The sequence below is a fragment of the Nerophis ophidion genome, linkage group LG21 (assembly GCF_033978795.1).
Source record: "Nerophis ophidion isolate RoL-2023_Sa linkage group LG21, RoL_Noph_v1.0, whole genome shotgun sequence".
Lineage (NCBI taxonomy): Eukaryota > Metazoa > Chordata > Actinopteri > Syngnathiformes > Syngnathidae > Nerophis > Nerophis ophidion.
The window spans coordinates 487,912-515,051 of NC_084631.1; the positions used below are offsets into that span (position 1 = coordinate 487,912).

Here is a 27,140-nt window from a genome sequence, read left to right on the forward strand (position 1 = left end):
CTTTGTAAAGCGCTTTGAGTCACTTGAGAAAAAGCGCTATATAAATATAAATCACAATTCACAGTAGTTCTTTGAGGTATGCCGCTGGAGACCGAGCCCTGAAGGTCCGATTCTGTCCTGTGGTAGAAATGAGATGAATAACATTCCGAAGCTCCAGATATGAAGAGGCTTAGGAAACAGGTGCACACCTGCACTTCATCACATGCCCGCAGACACAAAAGACCACGCCCACTTGAATGTGCTCCAGCTGGGCAATAGTGTATGGTGAGGGACCTCGGTGTGAGGATATGACTGTTCACCACGGACAATGAGGGCCGCTAACAGCCTGGTGGTGACGAATGAGCCGACACTCACATCAGAGAGCATGCGAGAGGCGCATTACAGGTGACCCCCCCCCCACCCCCCCTCCAAAGTGGTTGTTGAGGCAGGCAAGGCCACGGTCACAATGGTCTTGTGGCGACATTTTGGAGGAGATGAGTGAGGCAGCGTAGAGGATGAAAATGCATGCACGGGTGATACTAGGGCTGCAGCATTTTCAGAAAAAACCTACAAAACCCCAAACCAGTGAAGGTGTCATGTTGTGTAAATGGTAAATAAAAACAACATACAATGATTTGCAATTCTTTTTCAAACTATATTCAACTGAATAGACTGCAAAGACAAGATGTGTCAGTGGCCATGGATGAAGTGCTGGCTGTCCAGACTTGGGACCCGGGGTGGACTGCTCGTCTGTGCATCAGTTGGGGACCTGTCTCCGCTCAGGATGGTCTCCTGCTGGCCCCACTATGGACTGGACTCTCACTATTATGTTAGATCCACTATGGACTTACTGGACTCTCACTATTATGTTAGATCCACTATGGACTGGACTCTCACTATTATGTTAGATCCACTATGGACTGGACTCTCACACTATTATGTTAGATCCACTATGGACTGGACCCTCACTATCACGTTGGATCCACTATGGACTGGACTCTCACTATTATGTTGGATCCACTATAGACTGGACTCCTACTATTATGTTAGATCCACTATAGACTGGAATCTCATTATTATGTTAGATCCACTATGGACTGGACTCTCACACTATTATGTTAGATCCACTATGGACTGGACTCTCACTATCATGTTGGATCCACTATAGACTGGACTCCTACTATTATGTTAGATCCACTATGGACTGGAATCTCATTATTATGTTAGATCCACTATGGACTGGACTCTCACACTATTATGTTAGATCCACTATGGACTGGACTCTCACTATTATGTTAGATCCACTATGGACTGGACTCTCACACTATTATGTTAGATCCACTATGGACTGGACTCTCACTATTATGTTAGATCCACTATGGACTGGACTCTCACTATTATGTTAGATCCACTATAGACTGGACTCATACTATTATGTTAGATCCACTATGGACTGGACTCTCACAATATTATGTTAGATCCACTATGGACTGGACTCATACTATTATGTTAGATCCACTATGGACTGGACTCTCACTATTATGTTGGATCCACTATGGACTGGACTCTCTCACTATTATGTTAGATCCACTTTTGACTGGACTCTCACTATTATGTTAGATCCACTATGGACTGGACTCTCACACTATTATGTTAGATCCACTATGGACTGGACTCATACTATTATGTTAGATCCACTATGGACTGGACTCTCACTATTATGTTAGATCCACTATGGACTGGACTCTCACACTATTATGTTAGATCCACTATGGACTGGACTCTCACTATTATGTTAGATCCACTATGGACTGGACTCTCACTATTATGTTGGATCCACTATGGACTGGACTCTCACTATCATGTTAGATCCACTATGGACTGGACTCTCACACTATTATGTTAGATCCACTATGGACTGGACTCTCACACTATTATGATAGATCCACTATGGACTGGACTCTCACACTATTATGTTAGATCCACTATGGACTGGACTCTCACACTATTATGTTAGATCCACTATGGACTGGACTCTCACACTATTATGTTAGATCCACTATGGACTGGACTCTCACACTATTATGTTAGATCCACTATGGACTGGACTCTCACACTATTATGTTAGATCCACTATGGACTGGACTCTCACACTATTATGTTAGATCCACTATGGACTGGACTCTCACTATTATGTTAGATCCACTATGGACTGGACTCTCACTATTATGTTAGATCCACTATGGACTGGACTCTCACACTATTATGTTAGATCCACTATGGACTGGACTCTCACACTATTATGTTAGATCCACTATGGACTGGACTCCCACACTATTATGTTGGATCCACTATGGACTGGACCCTCACTATCACGTTGGATCCACTATGGACTGGACCCTCACTATCACGTTGGATCCACTATGGACTGGACTCTCACTATTATGTTGGATCCACTATAGACTGGACTCCTACTATTATGTTAGATCCACTATAGACTGGAATCTCATTATTATGTTAGATCCACTATGGACTGGACTCTCACACTATTATGTTAGATCCACTATGGACTGGACTCTCACTATCATGTTGGATTCACTATAGACTGGACTCCTACTATTATGTTAGATCCACTATGGACTGGAATCTCATTATTATGTTAGATCCACTATGGACTGGACTCTCACACTATTATGTTAGATCCACTATGGACTGGACTCTCACTATTATGTTAGATCCACTATGGACTGGACTCTCACACTATTATGTTAGATCCACTATGGACTGGACTCTCACTATTATGTTAGATCCACTATGGACTGGACTCTCACTATTATGTTAGATCCACTATAGACTGGACTCATACTATTATGTTAGATCCACTATGGACTGGACTCTCACAATATTATGTTAGATCCACTATGGACTGGACTCATACTATTATGTTAGATCCACTATGGACTGGACTCTCACTATTATGTTGGATCCACTATGGACTGGACTCTCTCACTATTATGTTAGATCCACTTTTGACTGGACTCTCACTATTATGTTAGATCCACTATGGACTGGACTCTCACACTATTATGTTAGATCCACTATGGACTGGACTCATACTATTATGTTAGATCCACTATGGACTGGACTCTCACTATTATGTTAGATCCACTATGGACTGGACTCTCACACTATTATGTTAGATCCACTATGGACTGGACTCTCACACTATTATGTTAGATCCACTATGGACTGGACTCTCACTATTATGTTAGATCCACTATGGACTGGACTCTCACTATCATGTTAGATCCACTATGGACTGGACTCTCACACTATTATGTTAGATCCACTATGGACTGGACTCTCACACTATTATGATAGATCCACTATGGACTGGACTCTCACACTATTATGTTAGATCCACTATGGACTGGACTCTCACACTATTATGTTAGATCCACTATGGACTGGACTCTCACACTATTATGTTAGATCCACTATGGACTGGACTCTCACACTATTATGTTAGATCCACTATGGACTGGACTCTCACACTATTATGTTAAATCCACTATGGACTGGACTCTCACACTATTATGTTAGATCCACTATGGACTGGACTATCACACTATTATGTTAGATCCACTATGGACTGGACTCTCACACTATTATGTTAGATCCACTATGGACTGGACTCTCACACTATTATGTTAGATCCACTATGGACTGGACTATCACACTATTATGTTAGATCCACTATGGACTGGACTCTCACACTATTATGTTAGATCCACTACGGACTGGACTCTCACTATTATGTTAGATCCACTATGGACTGGACTCTCACACTATTATGTTAGATCCACTATGGACTGGACTCTCACACTATTATGATAGATCCACTATGGACTGGACTCTCACACTATTATGTTAGATCCACTATGGACTGGACTCTCACACTATTATGTTAGATCCACTATGGACTGGACTCATACTATTATGTTAGATCCACTATGGACTGGACTCTCACTATTATGTTAGATCCACTATGGACTGGACTCTCACACTATTATGTTAGATCCACTATGGACTGGACTCTCACACTATTATGTTAGATCCACTATGGACTGGACTATCACACTATTATGTTAGATCCACTATGGACTGGACTCTCACACTATTATGTTAGATCCACTATGGACTGGACTATCACACTATTATGTTAGATCCACTATGGACTGGACTCTCACACTATTATGTTAGATCCACTATGGACTGGACTATCACACTATTATGTTAGATCCATTATGGACTGGACTCTCACACTATTATGTTAGATCCACTATGGACTGGACTCTCACACTATTATGTTAGATCCACTATGGACTGGACTCTCACACTATTATGTTAGATCCACTATGGACTGGACTCTCACACTATTATGTTAGATCCACTATGGACTGGACTCTCACACTATTATGTTAGATCCACTATGGACTGGACTCTCACTATTATGTTAGATCCACTATGGACTGGACTCTCACTATTATGTTAGATCCACTATGGACTGGACTCTCACTATTATGTTAGATCCACTATGGACTGGACTCTCACACTATTATGTTAGATCCACTATGGACTGGACTCTCACACTATTATGTTAGATCCACTATGGACTGGACTCTCACACTATTATGTTAGATCCACTATGGACTGGACTCTCACACTATTATGTTAGATCCACTATGGACTGGACTCTCACACTATTATGTTAGATCCACTATGGACTGGACTCTCACACTATTATGTTAGATCCACTATGGACTGGACTCTCACACTATTATGTTAGATCCACTATGGACTGGACTCTCACACTATTATGTTAGATCCACTATGGACTGGACTCTCACACTATTATGTTAGATCCACTATGGACTGGACTCTCACACTATTATGTTAGATCCACTATGGACTGGACTCTCACACTATTATGTTAGATCCACTATGGACTGGACTCTCACACTATTATGTTAGATCCACTATGGACTGGACTCTCACACTATTATGTTAGATCCACTATGGACTGGACTCTCACACTATTATGTTAGATCCACTATGGACTGGACTCTCACTATTATGTTAGATCCACTATGGACTGGACTCTCACTATTATGTTAGATCCACTATGGACTGGACTCTCACACTATTATGTTAGATCCACTATGGACTGGACTATCACACTATTATGTTAGATCCACTATGGACTGGACTCTCACACTATTATGTTAGATCCACTATGGACTGGACTCTCACACTATTATGTTAGATCCACTATGGACTGGACTCTCACACTATTATGTTAGATCCACTATGGACTGGACTCTCACACTATTATGTTAGATCCACTATGGACTGGACTCTCACACTATTATGTTAGATCCACTATGGACTGGACTCTCACACTATTATGTTAGATCCACTATGGACTGGACTCTCACACTATTATGTTAGATCCACTATGGACTGGACTCTCACACTATTATGTTAGATCCACTATGGACTGGACTCTCACACTATTATGTTAGATCCACTATGGACTGGACTCTCACACTATTATGTTAGATCCACTATGGACTGGACTATCACACTATTATGTTAGATCCACTATGGACTGGACTCTCACACTATTATGTTAGATCCACTATGGACTGGACTATCACACTATTATGTTAGATCCACTATGGACTGGACTCTCACACTATTATGTTAGATCCACTATGGACTGGACTCTCACACTATTATGTTAGATCCACTATGGACTGGACTCTCACTATTATGTTAGATCCACTATGGACTGGACTCTCACACTATTATGTTAGATCCACTATGGACTGGACTCTCACACTATTATGTTAGATCCACTATGGACTGGACTCTCACTATTATGTTAGATCCACTATGGACTGGACTCTCACACTATTATGTTAGATCCACTATGGACTGGACTCTCACACTATTATGTTAGATCCACTATGGACTGGACTCTCACTATTATGTTAGATCCACTATGGACTGGACTCTCACTATTATGTTAGATCCACTATGGACTGGACTCTCACACTATTATGTTAGATCCACTATGGACTGGACTCTCACACTATTATGTTAGATCCACTATGGACTGGACTCTCACACTATTATGTTAGATCCACTATGGACTGGACTATCACACTATTATGTTAGATCCACAATGGACTGGACTCTCACACTATTATGTTAGATCCACTATGGACTGGACTCTCACACTATTATGTTAGATCCACTATGGACTGGACTCTCACACTATTATGTTAGATCCACTATGGACTGGACTCTCACACTATTATGTTAGATCCACTATGGACTGGACTCTCACACTATAATCTTAGATCCACTATGGACTGGACTCTCACACTATTATGTTAGATCCACTATGGACTGGACTCTCACACTATTATGTTAGATCCACTATGGACTGGACTCTCACACTATTATGTTAGATCCACTATGGACTGGACTCTCACACTATTATGTTAGATCCACAATGGACTGGACTCTCACACTATTATGTTAGATCCACTATGGACTGGACTCTCACAATATCATGCTAAATCCACTCGACGTCCATTGCACCGGTCGCCCACATCTGCGGTGCGCTCCCCTTTGGTTGAGTTTTTCCTTGCCCTGATGTGGGAATCGAAGATGCCGTTGTGGTTTGTGCAGCCCTTTGAGACACTCTTGATTTAGGTCTATATAAGTAAACATTGATTGATATTTAATGTTCAAACTGGAAAACGTAATTTTTTGCATATATCAGCTCATTTGGAATTTGATGCCTGCAACATGTTATAAAAAAACGGGCACAAGTAGCAAAAAAGACTGAGAATGTTGCGGAAAGCTCATCAAACACTTATTTGGAAGATCCCACAGGTGAACAGGCTAATTGGGAACAGGTGGGTGCCATGATTGGGTATAAAAGCAGCTTCTGTAAAATGCTCAGTCGTCACAAACAAGGATGGGGAGAGGGTCACCACTTTGTGAAGAAATGAGTGAGCCAATTGTTGAACAGTTGAAGAACAACATTTGTCAACCAGCTATTGCAAGGAATTTAGGGATTTCAACATCTACGCTGCGTAATATCATCAAAAGGTTGAGAGAATCTGGAGAAATCACTGCAGGTAAGCAATGATATTACGGACCTTCGATCACTCAGGCGGCGCTGCATCAAAAATCGACATCTGTGCGTAAAGGATATCACCATATGGGCTCAGGAACACTTCAGAAAACCACTGACAGTAACTACAGTTTGTCGCTACATCAATCAATGTTTACTTATATATCCCTAAATCACCAGTGTCTCAAAGGGCTGCACAAACCACTACGACATCCTCGGTAGGCCCACATAAGGGCAAGGAAAACTCACACCCAGTGGGACGTCGGTGACAATGATGACTATGAGAACCTTGGAGAGGACGAAAGCAATGGATGTCGAGCGGGTCTAACATGATACTGTGAAAGTTCAATCCATAATGGATCCAACACAGTCGCGAGAGTCCAGTCCAAAGCGGATCCAACACAGCAGCGAGAGTCCCGTTCACAGCGGAGCCAGCAGGAAACCATCCCAAGCGGGGGCGGATCAGCAGCGCAGAGGTGTCCCCAGCCGATACACAGGCGAGCAGTACATGGCCACCGGATCGGACCAGACCCCCTCCACAAGGGAGAGTGGGACATAGGAAAAAAAGAAAAGAAACGGCAGATCAACTGGTCTAAAAAGGAGGTCTATTTAAAGGCTAGAGTATACAAATGAGTTTTAAGGTGAGACTTAAATGCTTCTACTGAGGTGGCATCTCCAACTGTTATATCTGCAAGTGCAGGTTAATTATCCCAATATTTTTGCTGTTTTTTGTTTAGTTTTTGTATTTTTAGAATGTGCCTCAAGGTATAATATTTCAAGGTTATTGCATTTGTATTTTTTTCTTTTACATGGTTTGCAGTCTTATTTTTTCGTTGGTTTGCAAACTTCCAATAAAATAAGAACGTTGATTATATACAGTATAGCTACTGTATCCAACAATATTTAATCAAATTTAGAAAGTTCCAAAAATAAGATGTCTAGTGGTTATTGTTAATGTTGTATTAATGCAGTTTTTATTCAATATTTAAATGTGGGAGTCACTTTAGACACCCGTGTACTGTTAATTGTCAAATGACGTCACTTTTCAAGCTCAGACTGGCGAGATTGTAAGGGCGGGGCTAGAATGCGTGTGAACCAATCAGCTGCGTGTATGCAAATGGGGGCGCTGTGCCCGTATGTGTGGAGGAGCAGCTCGTCTTTGAGGAGAAAAACACAGTCCGGGTTTAGACGCGCTGCTGTCCGCTACCTTCTCCGTCTTTGCGGCTCTGGATGGCTGGCTAACCACAGACGAGTCCCTCTTCTTTCCCATTGATGCGGATATTTCTCACCCTTTCTGGAATCTTCTAGAAGAGCGGCAAGATGAAATACAAAGTAAGTGACCGTCATGGCTCCTCTTGTCAGAAAGACTAGCCTGAGGCGACGAAGAACTTTTACACTTCAACTTTTTCACTGACAAAGATAGAATGTTGTCACTTTTGCTGTCGAACATGCGTTACATAGGTGACATTCATGTTAGGTTTGTGTGTCGTCGTCCCCCCAGTACGTCGCCCTTATTGAAACACTTATTTCTACAGCAGGGGCGTATGTAGAGCGAAAAGATAACCGGGTGTCCTTTGCCCCCCCCTCCCCTCCCCCCGTCACCACTAATGCTCACTTTTCATACTAATGTCTAAGTCAGTGGTTCTCAACCTTTTTTCAGTGATGTACCCCCTGTGAACATGTTTTTAATTCAAGTGCCCCCTAATCACAGCAAAGCATTTTTGGTTGAAAAAAAGAGATAAAGAAGTAAAATACAGCACTATGTCATCAGTTTCTGATTTATTAAATTGTAAAACAGTGCAAAATATTGCTCATTTGTAGTGTTTTTTCTTCAACTATTTGGAAAAAAGATATAAAAATAACTAAAAACTTGTTGAAAAATAAACAAGTGATTCAATTATAAATGCATATTTCTCCACATAGAAGTAATCATCAACTTAAAGTGCCCTCTTTGGGGATTGTAATAGAGATCCATCTGGATTCATCAACTTACTTCTAAACATTTCTTCACAAAAAAAAATCTTTAAAATCAATATTTATGGAACATGTCCACAAAAAATCTAGCTGTCAACACTGAATATTGCATTGTTGTATTTCTTTTCACAGTTTATGAACTTACATTCATATTTTGTTGAAGTATTATTCAATGAATATATTTATAAAGGATTTTTGAATTGTTGCTATTTTTAGAATATTTTAAAAAAATCTCACGTACCCCTTGGCATACCTTCAAGTACCCCCAGGGGTGCGCGTACCCCCATTTGAGAACCACTGGTCTAAGTCACTGTAAGGACATTTAAACTGTACAAGCATTGCCATTATAGGCGCTGATCTACAAACCCCGTTTCCATATGAGTTGGGAAATTGTGTTAGATGTAAATATAAACAGAATACAATGATTTGCAAATCCATTTCAAGCCATATTCAGTTGAATGCACTTCAAAGACAACATATTTGATGTTCAAACTCATAAACTTTATTTATTTTTTTTAAAAATAAATTAACTTAGAATTTCATGGCTGCAACACGTGCCAAAGTAGTTGGGAAAGGGCATGTTCACCACTGTGTTACATCACCTTTTCTTTTAAAAACACTCAATAAACGTTTGGGAACTGAGGAAACTAATTGTTGAAGCTTTGAAAGTGGAATTCTTTCCGATTCTTGTTTTATGTAGAGCTTCAGTCCTTCAACAGTCAGGGGTCGTATTTTACGCTTCGTTATGCGCAACACATTTTCAATGGGAGACAGGTCTGGACTGCAGGCGGGCCAGGAAAGTACCCGCACTCTTTTTTTACGAAGCTACGCTGTTGTAACACTTGTTTTGCTGAAATAAGCATGATAACGTTGCTTGGATGACAACATATGTTGCTCCAAAACCTGTATGTACCTTCAGCATTAATGGTGCCTTCACAGATGTGTAAGTTACCCATGCCTTGGCCACTAATGCACCCCCATACCATCACACATGCTGGCTTTTCAACTTTGCGCCGATAACAATCCGGATGGTTCTTTTCCTTTTGGTTCCGGAGGACACCGCGTCCACAGTTTCCAAATATAATTTGAAATGTGGACTCGTCAGACCACAAAACACTTTTCCACTTTGCATCAGTCCATCTTAGATGAGCTTGGGCCCAGCCAAGCCGGCGGCGTTTCTGGGTGTTGTTGATGAATGGGTTTTGCTTTGCATAGTAGAGTTTTAACTTGCACTTACAGATGTAGCAACCAACTGTACTTACTAATAGTGGTTTTATGAAGTGTTCCTGAGCCCATGTGGTGATATCCTTTACACCCCGATGTTGGTTTTTGATGCAGTACCGCCTGAGGGATCAAAGGTCCGTAATATCATCGCTTATGTGCAGTGATTTCTCCAGATTCGCTGAAACTTTTGATGATTTTACGGACTGTAAATGGTAAAATCCCTAAGTTCCTTGCAATAGCTCGTTGAGAAATGTTGTTCTAAAACTGTTCGACAATTTGCTTACAAAGTGGTGTACCTCGCCCCATCTTTGTTTTTGAATTACTTAGCATTTCATGGAAGCTGCTTTTATAGCCAATCATGGCACCCACCTGTTCCCAATTAGCCTGCATACCTGTGGTATCTTCCAAATAAGTGTTTGATGAGCATTCCTCAACTTTATCAGTATTTATTGCCACCTTTCCCAACTTCTTTGTCACATGTTGCTGGCATCAAGTTCTAAAGTTAATGATTATTTGAAAAAAAAATAAAGTTTAAGAGTTTGAACATGAAATATGTTGTCTTTGTAGCATATTCAACTGAATATGGCTTGAAAAGGATTTGCAAATCATTGTATTCTGTTTATATTTACATCTAACACAATTTCCCAACTCATATGGAAACGGGGTTTGTATCTTAATAATGATCTGGCAGCAGCCAGCTTCTTCTCATAAGACCCTCAGGTGCCGTGAATGTCAATCGAGTGACGTCTTGGTGAAGATTGATCGCTATTTTTTTTTTTTTTTTAATGCCTGGCTGGTGGTTGACTGACACACCTCTGCGATTGACCGGTATCTCGCGATCATATAATGCTAGATTAAAAAGATTACCATGAATTGATTAACGTGGACCCTGACTTAAACAAGTTGAAAAACTTATTCGGTTGTTACTATTTTGTGGTCAATTGTACGGAATATGTACTGAACTGTGCAATCTACTAATAAAAGTCTCAATCAATCAACTACAGTACAAATACACATGTTGACATGATACAATGTCAACTAATAGTTCTATACACAAGGTTTGTGTGTCTGCTAAACTCTACAACAGAGCAAGTTGGCAAACTTCTTTTCAAATATGTTTCCTCCAAGAAGTGTTTGCCTCCCATTTTAATTGAAGACACCACCAGTGTTTGGTAACCACAGCTCAACTCCAATCATTTGCAATTCTCAAACCTAATGTTGTAATGCTACCATAAAACCACAGAGTAGTTAAAGTTCTAAGGTCGTCATGAGTTTGTTCAAAGGAGGTTAAGTTATGATCATTTCATATCATGGTTTTTGTGACCAAAATGATCACGATGTGCTCAAAAAGTACCTAGACTGCCAGCTGATGGTTTTATTTAAAATAGATTGACACAGAATATAGTTTCATTGGCAGAGGAAATATCAAATATTGTTCTGGCTTCTGAATTGATGGATTGATTGATACTTTTGTTAGTAGATTGCACAGTACAGTACTTATTCCGTACAATTGACCACCTCCATCAGTTTTTCAACTCGTTTAAGTCGCGGTCCACGTTAATCAATTCATTGTAATCATTGTTAATATATATTTTGGGGAGAATATTGTTCTTATGTGAGTATTTATGTTTATCATATTCCTTTTGAATGTGTAAAGGTTTTAGTGTTTTTGAAATAATTTTGGGGGTGTATCCCTTCCCGTAAAGTGACGTCACGCGAGTTCACTTCCTGTTGTCATTATTCCTTCAAGTATAGAGTAATCACTTTGTACTGGGATAGCACAATCTGTAGCTCCAATGTAAATACTTTATTACTTAGGTTGCACAGACAGTAATATCTTTAAACATGTTTTTTGGGGGTATGTCTTTCTTAATTGGGAAAGACGGTAATGTCTCTCGTGTTTGTCTGAGCATTTAAGCTAGGAAATGAGCAGTATCACCGGTCCGTGAGTTTATCAGTGTTATCAGTCACAGTTTCCCTTGAATTGATTAACGTGGACCCCGACTTAAACAAGTTGAAAAACTTTTTCGGGTGTTACCATTTAGTGGTCAATTGTACTGAACTGTTCAATCAATAAAAATCACGATTATTTCATGTAACGGTAATACTAACCATCAGAAGTTTATCCTTATATCATGAGTTAGTTCCATCTTTATTGTTCGCCAGTACACCACCAGGGCGATTCGACCTATATTTGGACTGCCTTAATTAGACCTAACTGGCACAGTTTGTGAAAAAGTGGGACACTGGTGTGTTTATAAACCCTGGCATATCCACAGAAGTGGCACCGGTTGTGTAGTGTGCTATAAAAGATGTGGTGACGCCAGACCCAAGTGGGGATAATCAGCTGTATACGTGAACTGTATGTTCAGTTGACTTTACTGCGGTGACACGCAACACTGGTCCTCATTAGATGAGCTCACACACTCGCCACGTTCTCCTCGGAATCTATCTGAACTGTCCAGATGATTCAGAGTCTTTCAAGGACGGGGGCGCTGCAGTTTTTGCGGGCGGTTTTCTCAACATTGCTGTTTGTCAAACTTCTCCCTGTTGCTCAGCGCCCATGGAGGGTTGGCTGTCACTAGTGGGCGTGCTCGCTTACTGACTCATTGGTTTTTTAAACATCCACTTCAGACACAGCAGGCTTATAGTTTCAGTCTGTGAACACTGCATGGGAACTTTGGATTTTAATGAATCAGATCAAGAGCAAGATTAAGGAAACTGCCACACAAAACTGTGCGGGCCCTTCTTTGTTTGCCTTTCAAGATAGTGAGGCGACTCTTTACTTATATCGTATTTTTGAGGAGGTCTTTAGTTTTACAAATTCTTGTGTAAGGGCGCACCTGTTCGGACAATGCAAAAGTACGATAAGGAAGACAAAGCAATATATAGCTGCTCACAGCAAAGAAGATGGTTATCAAACGGTAAATGTAGAGATGTAAAGATAAACAGTGGTAATGATAACCGGTGTTATTGGTAAAACTCCCAATGGTTTGTTTTAACGTTTTGAAAAAACAGAACTGTACTTTGATAAACTTACAGACTGACTGGCACCAGCTCGCTAGGTTAAATGCTATCATGAAGCTATATATAATTTAGCTATATATATACCATATTTCCTTGAATTGCCGCCGGGTATATAGTATGCCCCTGCCTAGAATTACTGCCGGGTCAAACTCGTTTCGCAAAATAATTAGCGCATGCTTAGCAGTACCGCCGGCTCAGGATTAATGCCGGGTCAAACTCGTTTCGCAAAGTGTTATTTTTATTAGCGCATGTCTAGAATTTCCGCCGGGTCAAACTCGTGACGTCACGAGTGACACTTCACCTGTCATCATTTTCAAAATGGAGGAGGCTGATTTCAATCATTTGAAATCGCATAAAGGGAAGAAGATTAAGGACTATTCAGTAGGATTTAAGGTCCAAGCTATTGAATATGCTAAAAAGAACAGTAAGCAGCTATGTCGGGGCGGCATAGCTCGGTTGGTAGAGTGGCCGTGCCAGCAACTTGAGGGTTGCAGGTTCGATTCCCGCTTGTGTCATTCTAGTTACTGCCGTTGTGTCCTTGGGCAAGACACTTTACCCACCTGCTCCCAGTGCCACCCACACTGGTTTAAATGTAACTTAGATATTGGGTTTCACTATGTAAAGCGCTTTGAGTCACTTGAGAAAAGCGCTATATAAATATAATTCAATTCAATTCAATTCAATGTTTTATTAATATACCGTAGCTGCGTGTGTCAAATATGAGTCATTAAATGACTCCCGCCTCCTGGTGGTAGAGGGCGCTAGTGATCCTTCTTGCGACTACTCGGCTGCAGAAGAAGTGACAACAAGCAGCAAGAGTGAGCAGCGATCGCTTATTTTTTCCTCTCGCTTGCACTTTTAACATGGAGGATTACATATCTAAAATAAAACAGTTTTCTAAACTGGACTTTCAATGGAAGCAGGAGGTAATAAAGGAAGATCTCCATTGAGACAAAGAGACTTTTAAAACTGAAGAAAGATAAGGAAGACTTCTATAAACAAGTTATCGATGCTTTTGATCAGAAGGAGCTGTGCATGGACTTCATTTATAAGTAAACGTAAGACAATAACTTTTTTTTTATTAAATGTGCTTTTCATGATGGTATCCTTACATCACACTCAAATTTATAAGCGCAGGCCTAAATTTTCTTAAATGTGCTTTTCATGATGGTATCCTTACATCACACTTAAATTTATAAGCGCAGGTCTAAATTTACCGCATGCCTTTGTATGTGCCGGAGTGAGAAGAGGTTTTAAAATAATTAGCGCCCTGGCGGCAATTCGAGGAAATATGCTATGTAAATACAAGTAAGAACATTAAACTACTTTTATACCAAAAATGGCAACAGCGGAGGATGAATGTCCCGTAAAAAGAAGATAAAGAAAAATAATTTTACCAACTGCGGATGCGCGCAAATTTTCAGGACTTATGCAGATCCCAAATACAGATCAACAGGTACCAGAAGGTAAGAAAGGTTGCTTTTGCATAACATTACGAAACAAAACGCCAGATAATATCTTCCCTAATTTATACACAGCATAATAATACTCCTACGTATGTTGAAGCACAGTACAATCCATCAAGCGGTGCGGCTTCATAGCTTACCAAAGTCCTACTAAAAACATTTTTGATAGATTTTTGAGCGTTGTGTATATAATGAACATATACCATTTTGGTGTTGTTTTCTTGAGTCATATTGCAGTCTACACGTATCTCTTATGTGTGACTGCCATCTACTGGTCACACTTATAATTTCACCATGTATGTCATGTCTGTGTGATCATGTTTTGTTTTAGTCATGTTCGGTTTTGTTTTTTCAAGGTTATGGGGTTTTTGGTTGGGGTTGGATGATCAAAAGAAAAATAATTCAGAAAAAAAAAATCCTGAGGGGTTCTGTGACATGGGTGATTGTGAATAAAGCGCTACCATTAAGGGCACTAGCCTTAAAGGGTGGTGTGATGACCCTTGTTTTCACTCCCAATTTCTTGGCTAAACCACGAAAACACTTACTGTGACCGAGACAAGGGGCATAGAATCATGGGTTTGTAGAAGGATGAAGGATGATCGATGGTGATGGTGCCAGGCTGACTACCTTGCAACTGTGGCTTAAATAATACTGTGGTGATTAGGGAAAACAGGTGCGTGACACGGAGACAAGGTGAAAGCTAATGGGTTGCTATGGTGACATAACAAGCAAAAGTGCAAAAAGAGTCCAAAAATAAAACTGAACATGACTAAAACAAAACATGATCACACAGACATGACAATGTATACAAAATAAAATAGCTTCGAGGTCGGTAAGCACAACTACAATTATTCCGTACATTAGGAGCACCGGGTTATGAGGCGCACTCTTGAGAGTTGAGAAAATGAAAGGATTTTAAGTGCACCTTATAGTCCGAAAAATACGGTATTATCAATTACACTTACTGAACAAATAATCAACACAACACAATTAAAAATTGAAGTTTATTTGTAACGGTTTAATTGTTGCAGCCCTCGTGTGTTGCAAGTCCATCTATTCACAATCTGGAAAGGAGGTGGCAGGAAGAGAAGCGGAATCTTGTCCTGCTTTGGTGACCTGCTGTGTGTCAGTTTAAAGCTGCTAAAAAGTTACCCTCCACATGTTTGCTTTTTATCTTAGTTTCAATGAATGATTGACCAGTATATTAAGTGAAGGGGCTAATGTTTCAGTGAAGGTGGAACATGTTGTCAGAGAGGCTTTGCAGCAGGTGCTCAGGTGTGAGAGGAAGGCTTGTCTTCCTATTGGTCTCCTAATGCGTGTAATCCCTTCAACGGAACCACACACACACCAGTGAAGTCCTGGGATTTCAACACAGGGTGACACCTGTGGTACTTTTAGGAGTTCTGCTAGTCGCGAGCCAGATGTGGCTCTTTTGATGACTGCATCTGGCTCTCAGATAAATCCGAGCTGACGCTGCTTAACACCATAAGTCATGAATAATTCCACTTGTAATCAGAAATAACGTTCAAAATACAAAATATTCTCATGCATTTTTAATCCATCCATCCATTTTTTACCACACTTGTTCAAGAAGTAATTTATTTATTATTGATTAGTGTGGGGCTTTCACTCCTGGGGGTTCTTCAGACCACCAAGGGCCGACATGAGAGCCTGTTTCAGGGTTACAATATTGTTTTATTTATCAATAAGTCTCACAGTTGCTTACCAGCAATTGTCTTTTTCTCTTTCGTTCTCTCTCGCGCTCTGGCTCCAGCTCCAACCCTGTCTCAATCAATCAATGTTTATTTATATAGCCCTAAATCACAAGTGTCTCAAAGGGTTGCACAAAATGCAACAACATCCTCTGTAAAGCCCGCATAAGGGCAAGGAAAAACTCACACCCAATGGGACGTCGGTGACAGTGACAATGATGACTATGAGAAACCTTGGAGAGGACTGCATATGTGGGCAATCCCCTACCCCTTGGGGACCGAAAGCAATGGATGTCAAGCGGGTCTAACATGATATTGTGAAAGTCCAATCCATAGTGGATCTAACATAACGGTGAGAGTCCAGTCCAAAGTGGATCCAATATACTAGTGAGAGTCCCCTCCATAATGGAGCCAGCAGGAAACCACCCGAGGCGGATCAGCAGAGCAGAGATGTCCCCAACCGATACACAGGCGAGGGGTCCATCCTGGGTCCCGACTCTGGACGAGCGGTCCATCCTAGGTCTCGACTCTGGACAGCCAGTACTTCATCCATGGCCACCGGACCTGTGTGTGCCCCCCCCCCACACACACAAGGGAGAGTGGGACAGAGGAGAAAAAGAGAAGAAATTGCAGATCAACTGGTCTAAAAAGGGGTCTATTTAAAGGCTAGAGTATACAAATGAGTTTTAAGATGAGACTTAAATGCTTCTACTGAGGTAGCATCTTGAACTGTTACCGGGAGGCTCCTCCCGGCTGCTGCTTATAACAGAGCGACAGGTGATTAGGTAAAGATAAACGCACCTGTCGCTGATTTCAAGGTGATCCTGGCAACACCCCGCTTTGCTGCAGGCCCGCAGGCCACGCCCCCTCCACAGTTAGCTTCAGAATAACAATGTTATTACAAAGAATAAGAGACCTATTATACTCTACAAATGTTGGTCTTACATAAAAACGGACATGTTTAGTTGTGTTCAGTGTTAAAAAACATTATTAAATGGTTCTTACGTAAATACATTTTAAAATATCTGGCTTCTTGGCTCTCTCAGCCAAAAAGGTTCCCGACCCCTGCACTAAGGCTTCCACAGTCTTTGAAAGCCGACGTCACAGTCGCAGAAATAGCTTTACAACTGCACCAAGGAGTTATAGGTGGACAAAATGTTTTTTTTCCCTCAGTTTCATTTTATTATTATTTTTTTAATAGCTTGGGCTTCCAGGCACAGGTCCAAGGGTGAAGAGAGCTGGAGGAGGGTGAAGCAGACATTGTTCTGAGTGGGAGGAGGATCCCCGATGCTGAAAAGGGCTGCAGCGAATGAAAGGGAGAGGAAGTTGTGGGGGGGGGCAAAGTTAGATGTGTTTGGTGTAGGAAAGGGGGGGAGGGGATGGAAACAGAGAGGTCGAGGAGCTCCGTGTGTGAGAATGTGAACATTCCAGGATGTTATGCTTGGGAATGTGGTCCAGAAGACGGGCACGATTGTTTCTAAGGTGGTCCTTTACGTGGTTAATGAGTCTGGCAGCGGGTGCACAAAGTTGTGCAAGACATTGTGTCGCAAGGAACAAGTGCTCTTCTTGCCATTCAACGTTCTGCATGCAACAACTTTGTGCATCGGTTACACTCTAATTTAAATCTCTTTTTAGCTCATAGTTTCTTCCTGTGCAACCTTTTAAATCGGACACGAAGAGCTGCTCCCCCGGCGACAGTAAATCCTCCCCCTTCTGCCGACCCGCGCCCAGCTGTGCCCTCGCACCGTCAGCTCGCCATTAACATTTTTTGACAGAATGGAAACCGCATATTGCAAGAACACACAACATCAGCAACAGTCAATATAATAGTTTGATCTTTAGGACCAACATAGTTCTCGTGTACCCTTCCAGGCTTAACTCTAACCCTGAAGAATGCCAACTATTTAGCAGGGTCATCGCTCAAGATGGTCAGCTCAATGTCGACCTGTTCTGACCCCGCTTCTGGACAGCTGAGTAAAGTTAGTACTTTGAAATTCTAAACATACTACTGTACCGAGACTGTGTGTTGTCCGCAATGTCTCGAAAGTAATTACGCCTCAAAACTGTAGGGAGAGCCCTGCAGCCTGGAGTTACTAATCGGAACTAGGGATGGAATGATATATGGTGTATTGATAACCGCAGTAAAACTCTCAACACTTAGTATTACCCTTTTTAAATTAAAATGATTGAAAAAGCATGATTGATAACTGCACTTTGATAAACTCACGGACTCACTGGCGCCAGCTCGCTAGCTTGAATGCTAACATGAAAACAAGGGACATTAACATCCGTGTTGCAACTGGTATTCCAAATTTTACATTCCAAAATGCATATTTTACATTATATTTAGTGTAATATTAAATTATGCTTTCAGTAGCCTTTTTCAAAATAATATCTCTGAGTAGAGGTAGGGAAATGATCGATTAGCCGACGATTAGAACATGGACGATTCTTAATCATCAGACAAATATCCAAAAAAATCGTATTATTTACATATTTTAAAGAAATAAAGATGGTTCTAAAATGCGGCATTAATGCTAAAGATCTTTAAATGTCAGTTCTCCAATGATTAGTTAAAACTAAACTAAGAACTTTTAGTTAACGATATTTTAACGTTTTGTGTTAGCTGGGTTAGCGTGGAGACACACAGAGGACGGAGGAGGAGAGGACCAACTATGCTAGCCGCAGCGCTAAGGTAGCTTTAATGGGAAGTATTGACACAAGAAAAGATGAAATGCTTAGTACTAGGGATGATGTTTGTTAAGGAATTCTCGATTTCAATGCCTTTATCGAATCCTCTTATCAAACCGATTTACTTACGGATTCTCTTTTCGAATCCAGATAGGTTGTTATATATGGAAAAAAACACAATACTTGGTTTAACAAAAACTCACTTTTGGCAGCCTTCACTTATATTTTTTTAAGAAAGAAATATATATATTGACTGTTAGTGCCCCTTTAATTGGGCCACCTAAGAAACATACATTCAGGGAAAATTCTGCATTCATTCGTATTATTTATTAGACAGACCTGCTAACTCTGGCTGGTGTTGGCTACAAGATAATGTTAACTTTATCGGACACATACAAAAAGGCAAACGTTAACGTTACTGTTAGCCACTGACTATGCCTGGGTAACGTAGGTCTCGCTAACATTACTGCAGTCCTGGTTGACATAAGAGTTAACATTATTTTAGCCTAAAGGATACAAGTAAGCAGATATGGAAATTAACCATCAACAGTTAACGTTGGTTACTCACCGGCACCATCACTGGGACTGCAGGTTGAAGCAGAGGAAGAGGGGCGTGCTTCGTCATCTCTGTCGCTGTTTCTCTAACCTTCAGGTTATGTACGGCCTGAACATGTTTCAACATGTTTGTCGTACTGCTCCCCTTACAGGAAAGCGAAGCTTGGCGATAATTGCAGATAGCCGTTTCCTCGCCGTATTTCTTAGTAAAGTGAAGCCATGCCTTGGAGCGTTTTTTCCGACCCGTTGTTGTTGCTGCTTCTGTATTAGCCGCCGAATGACTGAGCTACGTCATTTCCTGTGACACGGGATTCGTTCCCACGGATTCGAATAAAGAACCAAATCTTTGTCTTTAGTATAGTGGCTTTGATAACAGGAACCGTTACTCAAAAAGGGATTCGAACTCATGGAACTGGTTCTTTTCGTTCCCAGGGATTCGAATAAAGAACCCAATCTTTTTCTTTAGTATAGTGGCTTTGATAACAGGAACCGTTACTCAAAAAGGGATTCGAATTCATGGAATTGGTTCTTTTCGTTCCCAGGGATTCGAATAAAGAACCCAATCTTTGTCTTTAGTATAGTGGCTTTGATAACAGGAACCGTTACTCAAAAAGGGATTCGAATTCATGGAATTGGTTCTTTTCGTTCCCAGGGATTCGAATAAAGAACCAAATCTTTTTCTTTAGTATAGTGGCTTTGATAACAGGAACCGTTACTCAAAAAGGGATTCGAATTCATGGAACTGGTTCTTTTTGTTCCCAGGGATTCGAATAAAGAACCAAATCTTTTTCTTTAGTATAGTGGCTTTGATAACAGGAACCGTTACTCAAAAAGGGATTCGAATTCATGGAACTGGTTCTTTTCTTTCCCAGGCATTCGAATAAAGAACCAAATCTTTTTCTTCACTCTAGTGGCTTCGATAACGGCAATCATTTCTCAAAAAGGGAGTCGAATCCATGTAATCGGTTCTTTTCTTATCGAACAATCAGGAGAACCAGTTTTTGAACATCATCCCTACTTAGTACACTTCAAAACAAGGCTAACAGGAACCGCATTACAGAAGAGAGTGACCAGCTAAAAAGAGAAAAGTAGCAAGTAGAAGACAGGAGAGACAATAACATCCTTTCAGACGTATATATAAACACTATGAGTAGATCGACAACACCCGTCACAAGTTTATGGCGACTGGGGCCAAAGTGTCTGAACCTTCTGTGATTTTAGAAGACACAAAAAAGCAATCAAGTGTGACTGCTCGCCAAGTAGTTTTATTTTTTTCACTTGGCAGGATACCTCAGTTCTACAGTGTCTGCTGTGCACACTGACATCCAAAAACCGGAAATGAGGCAATACTGCATATGTCAGTAGCAGAAAGAAGAGCCTTGTAGACATAACATTCAGAATTCAGTGTAATATATTTAGAACCTGAAATAATAATAATCAATAGAATATTTAAAGACATAGTTGTACCCCCTGAATATTAATCACATCGTGTGGTGGCCAAATATTCTAGCCTCTATCTCTGAAAGGAGAAAATTGACTTCAGTGCGTTAAATTAGTTGCAAACTGCAAAAAGAAATGAAAACCACAGCATGTTATCTTTCCTCCAAGATGACCAATTGGGTGTGGACGTGTTGGTGGTTGTCACTAAAAAAATGGTGGTATGTTTTGTGAGCGCCAGAGACGGGCACATTTGCAAGTGATTTTAATTCATCGCCTGTGAGATTCGGTTACCATGAAATCAAGGTGACACTGGGGGTGCTTTTCCATCTCATTTGCTATTCTTTCATGTAAAGCCATCCAACATGGTCCTCCAGTGATACCACCAAGATGATTTCAGATGTTGGCTCGTGTCCCCTTTGGAGGGATTAGTTTGTCTCCAGGGCCTCGCAAGAGGCTCCCATGGCGCGTTTGGCATCAAGCTTGGAAGTGGCACACATTTCTTTTCTTTTCGCCGTAACCCTGACAACACAAATGATAATGCCGTGTTGTTTGATGCTGCCTCCGGGCAGAGTTGGGTGTTTGCACCCAAACAAAACCCGTGAAGTTGGCAGCGTGGAGTCAGTTTGAGAGACGGTATTCAGTGTCCAAGTGCGCCTTGGCAGAATATGACATTGCTGAATATGCACACACAGCAGTCCTTCACGTTCACAGGATTAGACGCGCTTCTGAGCGAGGCTCCCAGCGCATAATTATAACCTTTTAAAACCTGAGCGAGGGAACACAAGATGTGAAAGGATAAGGTCATAAGCAGCCTGGTTGGCTTGAAGTTCTGCAGGGGACGGGAAGTGCTGCGGGGTAAGGAGTGGGACGGAAACAAACAGCGGGGACATGTCAAGCTACCCAGTGGTTAATGCCACAGTCAAGAAATAAAATGACTAATGAATGGAAAGGGTTAAGAGGAGTATTCATTTTAACCCAGAAGTTTCACAATCACTTCCTGTGACTTAATAGAACTTTTAAGAGTTGCTAGGTTGTGTAGGTCAGTGCTTCTCAACCTTTTTTCTGTGATGTACCCCCTCTGAACATTTTTTTAATTCAAGTACCCCCTAATCCAGTGGTTCTCAAATGGGGGTACTTGAAGGTATGCCAAAAATACCCTAAAAAATAGCAACAATTCAAAAATCCTTTATAAATATATTTATTGAATAATACTTCAACAAAATATAAATGTAAGTTCATAAACTGTGAAAAGAAATACAACAATGCAATATTCAGTGTTGACAGCTAGATTTTTTGTGGACATGTTCCATAAATATTGATGTTAAAGATTTCTTTTTTTGTGAAGAAATGTTTAGAAGTAAGTTGATGAATCCAGATGGATCTCTATTACAATCCCCAAAGAGGGCACTTTAAGTTGATGATTACTTCTATGGGGAGAAATCTGCATTTATAATTGAATCACTTGTTTATTTTTCAACAAATTTTTAGTTATATTTATATCTTTTTTTTTCAAATAGTTCAAGAAAGACCACTACAAATGAGCAATATTTTGCCCTGTTATACAATTTAATAAATCAGAAACGGATGACATAGTGCTTTATTTTACTTCTTTATCTCTTTTTTTCAACCAAAAATGCTTTGCTCTGATTAGGGGGCACTTGAATTAAAAAACTGTTCACAGGGGGTACATCACTGAAAAAGGGTTGAGAACCACTGCCCTAATCAGAGCCAAACATTTGCAATTTCCTGAAGAAAGACATTTATTATGCACCGTATTTCTCGGACTATAGGGCGCACCGGGTTAAAAGGCGCACTGCCGATGAGCGGGCCTAGTCAGGTCTATTTACATACAAAAGGCACACTGGATTATAAGGAGCATTAAAAGGGGCATATTCAGATTTTTTTATTAATGTAAAACATTTCCTTGTGGTCTACATAACATGTAATGGGGGTTCTTTGGTGAAAATGTTCAGTAGATGATGTTTTACAGACCATCTTTAAGTAGCTTTCGGACAGTCGCTTCAGGATGTGCCGTTTTGTGGGCGGTCTTATTTACGTGGCTCACCTTCGACAGCGTCTTCTCCCCGTCATCTTTGTTGTAGCGGTGTAGCGTGCAAGGACGGGAGTGGAAGAAGTGTCAAAAGATGGCGCTAACTGTTTTAATGACATTCAGACTTGACTTCAATCAATAACGGAGCAGCATCGTCTTAGCCGTGGCTCAATAATGCAAAATCAACGCCGGGAATGTGTCCCGTGAAAAAACGTCCGACCGGAACCGTCTTATAACTAAAATTCTGTGGGTATGTAAACCCATGAATTGATTAACGTGGACCACGACTTAAACAAGTTGAAAAACGTATTCTGGTGTTACCATTTAGTGGTCAATTGTGCAGAATATGTACTGTACTGTGCAATCTACTAATAAAAGTTTCAATCAATCACAACAGTTTTTAGTGTTTTGATAGCTAGTTTACTGAAGGATATAAGTAAGAACTTTACGCTACTTTATATTACAAATGACAACAGCGGAAGATGAATGAGAAGATAGAGAAACAGAAAAAGCTTATGACTACAGTGTTGGCACGGACTACAATGGCGGAAGAGCGCACATTTTCAGTACTTATGCAGATCCCACATACATATCAGCAGGTACCAGAACGTAAGAATAGTTGTTTTTGCATAATATTGTGAAACAAAACGGCAGGTAATATGTCTGCTATTAAGTGCCATTTTGCAGTCCTTATACACATCATAGCAATACTCGTATGTTTAATGCGCCAACAATCCATCAAGTGGTGCGGTTTCATAGCTAAGTGAAATTGAACTAAATACATTTTGACAGATTTTTGAGTGCCATGTGTAATGTTCTATATTCTCAATGGAAAATTTAAATGTTTGGTGTTTACTGGCGTCATCTTGCAGTTTACATGTATCTCTTATGTATGACTGCCATCAACTGGTCACAATTATCATTACACCATGTACCATATTAAATTGCTTTGATGTCGGTAAGCACAACCAGAATTATGCTATAGATTAGGCGCACTGTCGATTTTTGAGAAAATTAAAGGATTTTAAGTGCGCCATATAGTCCGAAAAATATGGTATACGGCTTATGTTTATTTGGGTCAAATAGTGAGAATTATTTGACCAAAATGCATAATTTTAGGTTGTCTTAATTAAAACAGTACTAATCTTTATTTAAGGTGTTATCATTTTGTAATTGGTTTAATTGTATTCTTGTTCTGTTTTAATACGATTACCATTAGCTTTTGTGTTTTTACGTGTTTGGAAGAGACTTGCTTACTGTCTAGAGCAGGAGTCAGCAACCTTTTTGAAAGCAAGAACTACTTCTTGGGTACTGATTAATGCCAAGGGCTACCAGTTTGATACACACTTAAATACATTGCCAGAAATAGCCAATTTGCTCAATTTACCTTTAACTCTGTTATTATTATAATTAATGATATTTATCTTTGTGGAAACACTGATCATCTTAATGATTTCTCACAATAAATATATATTTTTTATTACATGTTTTAAATAGGTTAAAATCCAATTTGCACTTTGTTAGAATATATAACAAATTGGACCAAGCTATATTTCTAACAACGACAAATCATCATTTCTTCTAGATTTTCAAGAACAAAAATGTTAAAAGAAATTCAAAAGACTTCGAAATGAGATTTAAGTATGATTCTACAGATTTTCTAGATTTGCCAGAATATTTTTTTTGAATTTTAATCATAAGTTTGAAGAAATATTTCACAAATATTCTTCGTCAAAAAAACAGAAGCTAAAATGAAGAATTTAATTAAAATGTATTTATTATTCTTTACAATAAACAAAATAAATTCACTTGGACATTGATTTAAATTGTCAGGAAAGAAGAGGACGGAATTTAAAAGGTAAAAAGGTATAAATGTTGAAAAATCAGAAAAAAAAATTTAAGGTTGTATTATTTCTCTAAAATTGTCTCTCTGAAAGTTATAAGAAGCAAAGTAAAAAAAAAATATGAATTTATTTAAACAAATGAAGACCAAGTCTTTAAAATATTTTATTGGATTTTCAAATTCTATTTGAGTTTTGTCTCTCTTAGAATTAAATATGTCGAGCAAAGCGAGACCAGCTTGCTAGTAAATAAATACAATTTAAAAAATAGAGTCAGCTCACTGGTAAGTGCTGCTATTTCAGCTATTTCTAGAACAGGCCAGCGGGCGACTCACCTGGTCCTTACGGGCGACCTGGTGCCCGCGGGCATTGCGTTGGTGACCCCTGTTATAGAGGAAGGTAAGCAAATCTGTGGTGTGAGTTGTGTGTTTGCAGTCGGTCAATGGCAGTGCAGTGATTAGAGGGCTACAACGAGCTATTGATTGATTAGAGACAGTTCCAATGACGATCACAGCTTTGGACTGAATTACAACTTTGAAGCTGAATGTTATATTTCATGTGCTAAAGCTCTAATCATCGGACATTGGTGTCATTTTCCATACTTGCTCGCACAGTTGGAGGAGCCTGCTATGTAATTATGCTAGAACACAGCTACTGGGAGAACTCGTACACAAGCTGTAATCGGGAGTCAACCTTCCTGAAAAATGTCCAACTAAAGAAATGACCATGTACTCCGGGCACGGAACCACTTTCCCATGAGCCTTTCCTACGCAGAACCCTACACACGGCCCATTTATTTGAACTGCCTCTCACCCGCAGCAGAGGAACGACTGGTAAAAGTCATCAGGTCCTCATTATCGTCATTAGCATAATTATTTTCTATATTTAACCATGCAAAATGAGGCCACATGAGTGTGCTGCTTTTCCCACTCCACAAAGTTACGCTGCTACAGCCTTGCTTCTATGCACACAGCTGGAGCACAGCACTTTTTGGGGGGTGTTTGTTTGTTTGTTTTTTTGCTCTGAGAGCACATTTTAGGCAACGGTTGAAGGGGATTTTGAGTATTTACGAGCCAAATCCACCATCATTACCCACCCTAAAGCGCATGACCCGCACTGACAGCAAAGGTGGGGCCCTTTCAACAGGCAGTGAAGTTACGTAAGGAAGATTTTATTTTTGGATTGGTCAGCACAGGCGTGCTACACAAACCAGGGGAGGTTTACATAGTCTATGTTGAGGCCAGGCGCCGATGGAAAAAAGCCTGCGTGAGTCACCGCTGTCTGTGTGCCTTGGAGAGAGGGGTTCAGGGCGGGGGTGCAGGAAGCCAGACAGCTTGGTCTTTAAGTTGTGTACCTTGGTCCAGCTGCAGACCTAGACACTTCCTTTTGTAACCATGAAACATCTTGAGCCAGATGTCAAAGAATGCCTGGCAAAGGAAAACAGGTCTTTGTGCTTTATGTCTTACTTGAACTTGGCACACTTTTTGATGGGAAAGACTAGTTTTAGTCCATCTTTGAAGGTTGTTTTAGGGAACATACCGAGCATGTTTGAACGGAACAAAACGCCCCCAATAAACCACTTGTAATACTGCTACAAAACGGCATAAGGAGTCAAAACAGCGATCTCGCAATGGCTAGACCAGTGTTTTTAGCCTTTTTTGTGCCAAAGCACGTTTTTTTCATTGACAAAATGCGGAGCTACACCACCAGCAAAAAACATTAAAAAATGAAACTCAGTAGCCGATATTGACAGTAAAAAGTTGTTTTCGCAATTGTTGGATATGACTTTAAAGCATAACCAAGCATGCATCAATATAGCTCTTGTCTCAAAGTAGGTGTACTGTCACGGCCTGGCAGATCACGACGTGACTTATTTTGAGTTTGTGTAGTGTTTTAGTTCTTGTCTTGCACTCCTATTTTGGTGGCTTTTTCTCTTTTTTGGGTATTTCCCTGTAGCAGTTTCATGTC

The 27,140-nt window shown here is 40.3% G+C and overlaps 1 protein-coding gene across 3 annotated transcripts in view; it reads left to right on the forward strand.

The window, feature by feature from the left end:
- Positions 1-27,140, forward strand: part of nedd9 (neural precursor cell expressed, developmentally down-regulated 9) — a 248,972-nt gene that overhangs the window by 166,416 nt on the left and 55,416 nt on the right. The window contains exon 1 of one of the 3 annotated variants that reach the window (XM_061881513.1): positions 8,339-8,524. The exons of the other annotated variants lie outside the window; for them this stretch is intronic. Within the exon in view, the coding sequence (XP_061737497.1) occupies positions 8,513-8,524 (12 nt within the window). The 5' untranslated portion in view covers positions 8,339-8,512. Of the gene's footprint in view, positions 1-8,338; positions 8,525-27,140 lie in introns of those variants that run through there. 3 annotated transcript variants of the gene reach the window in all.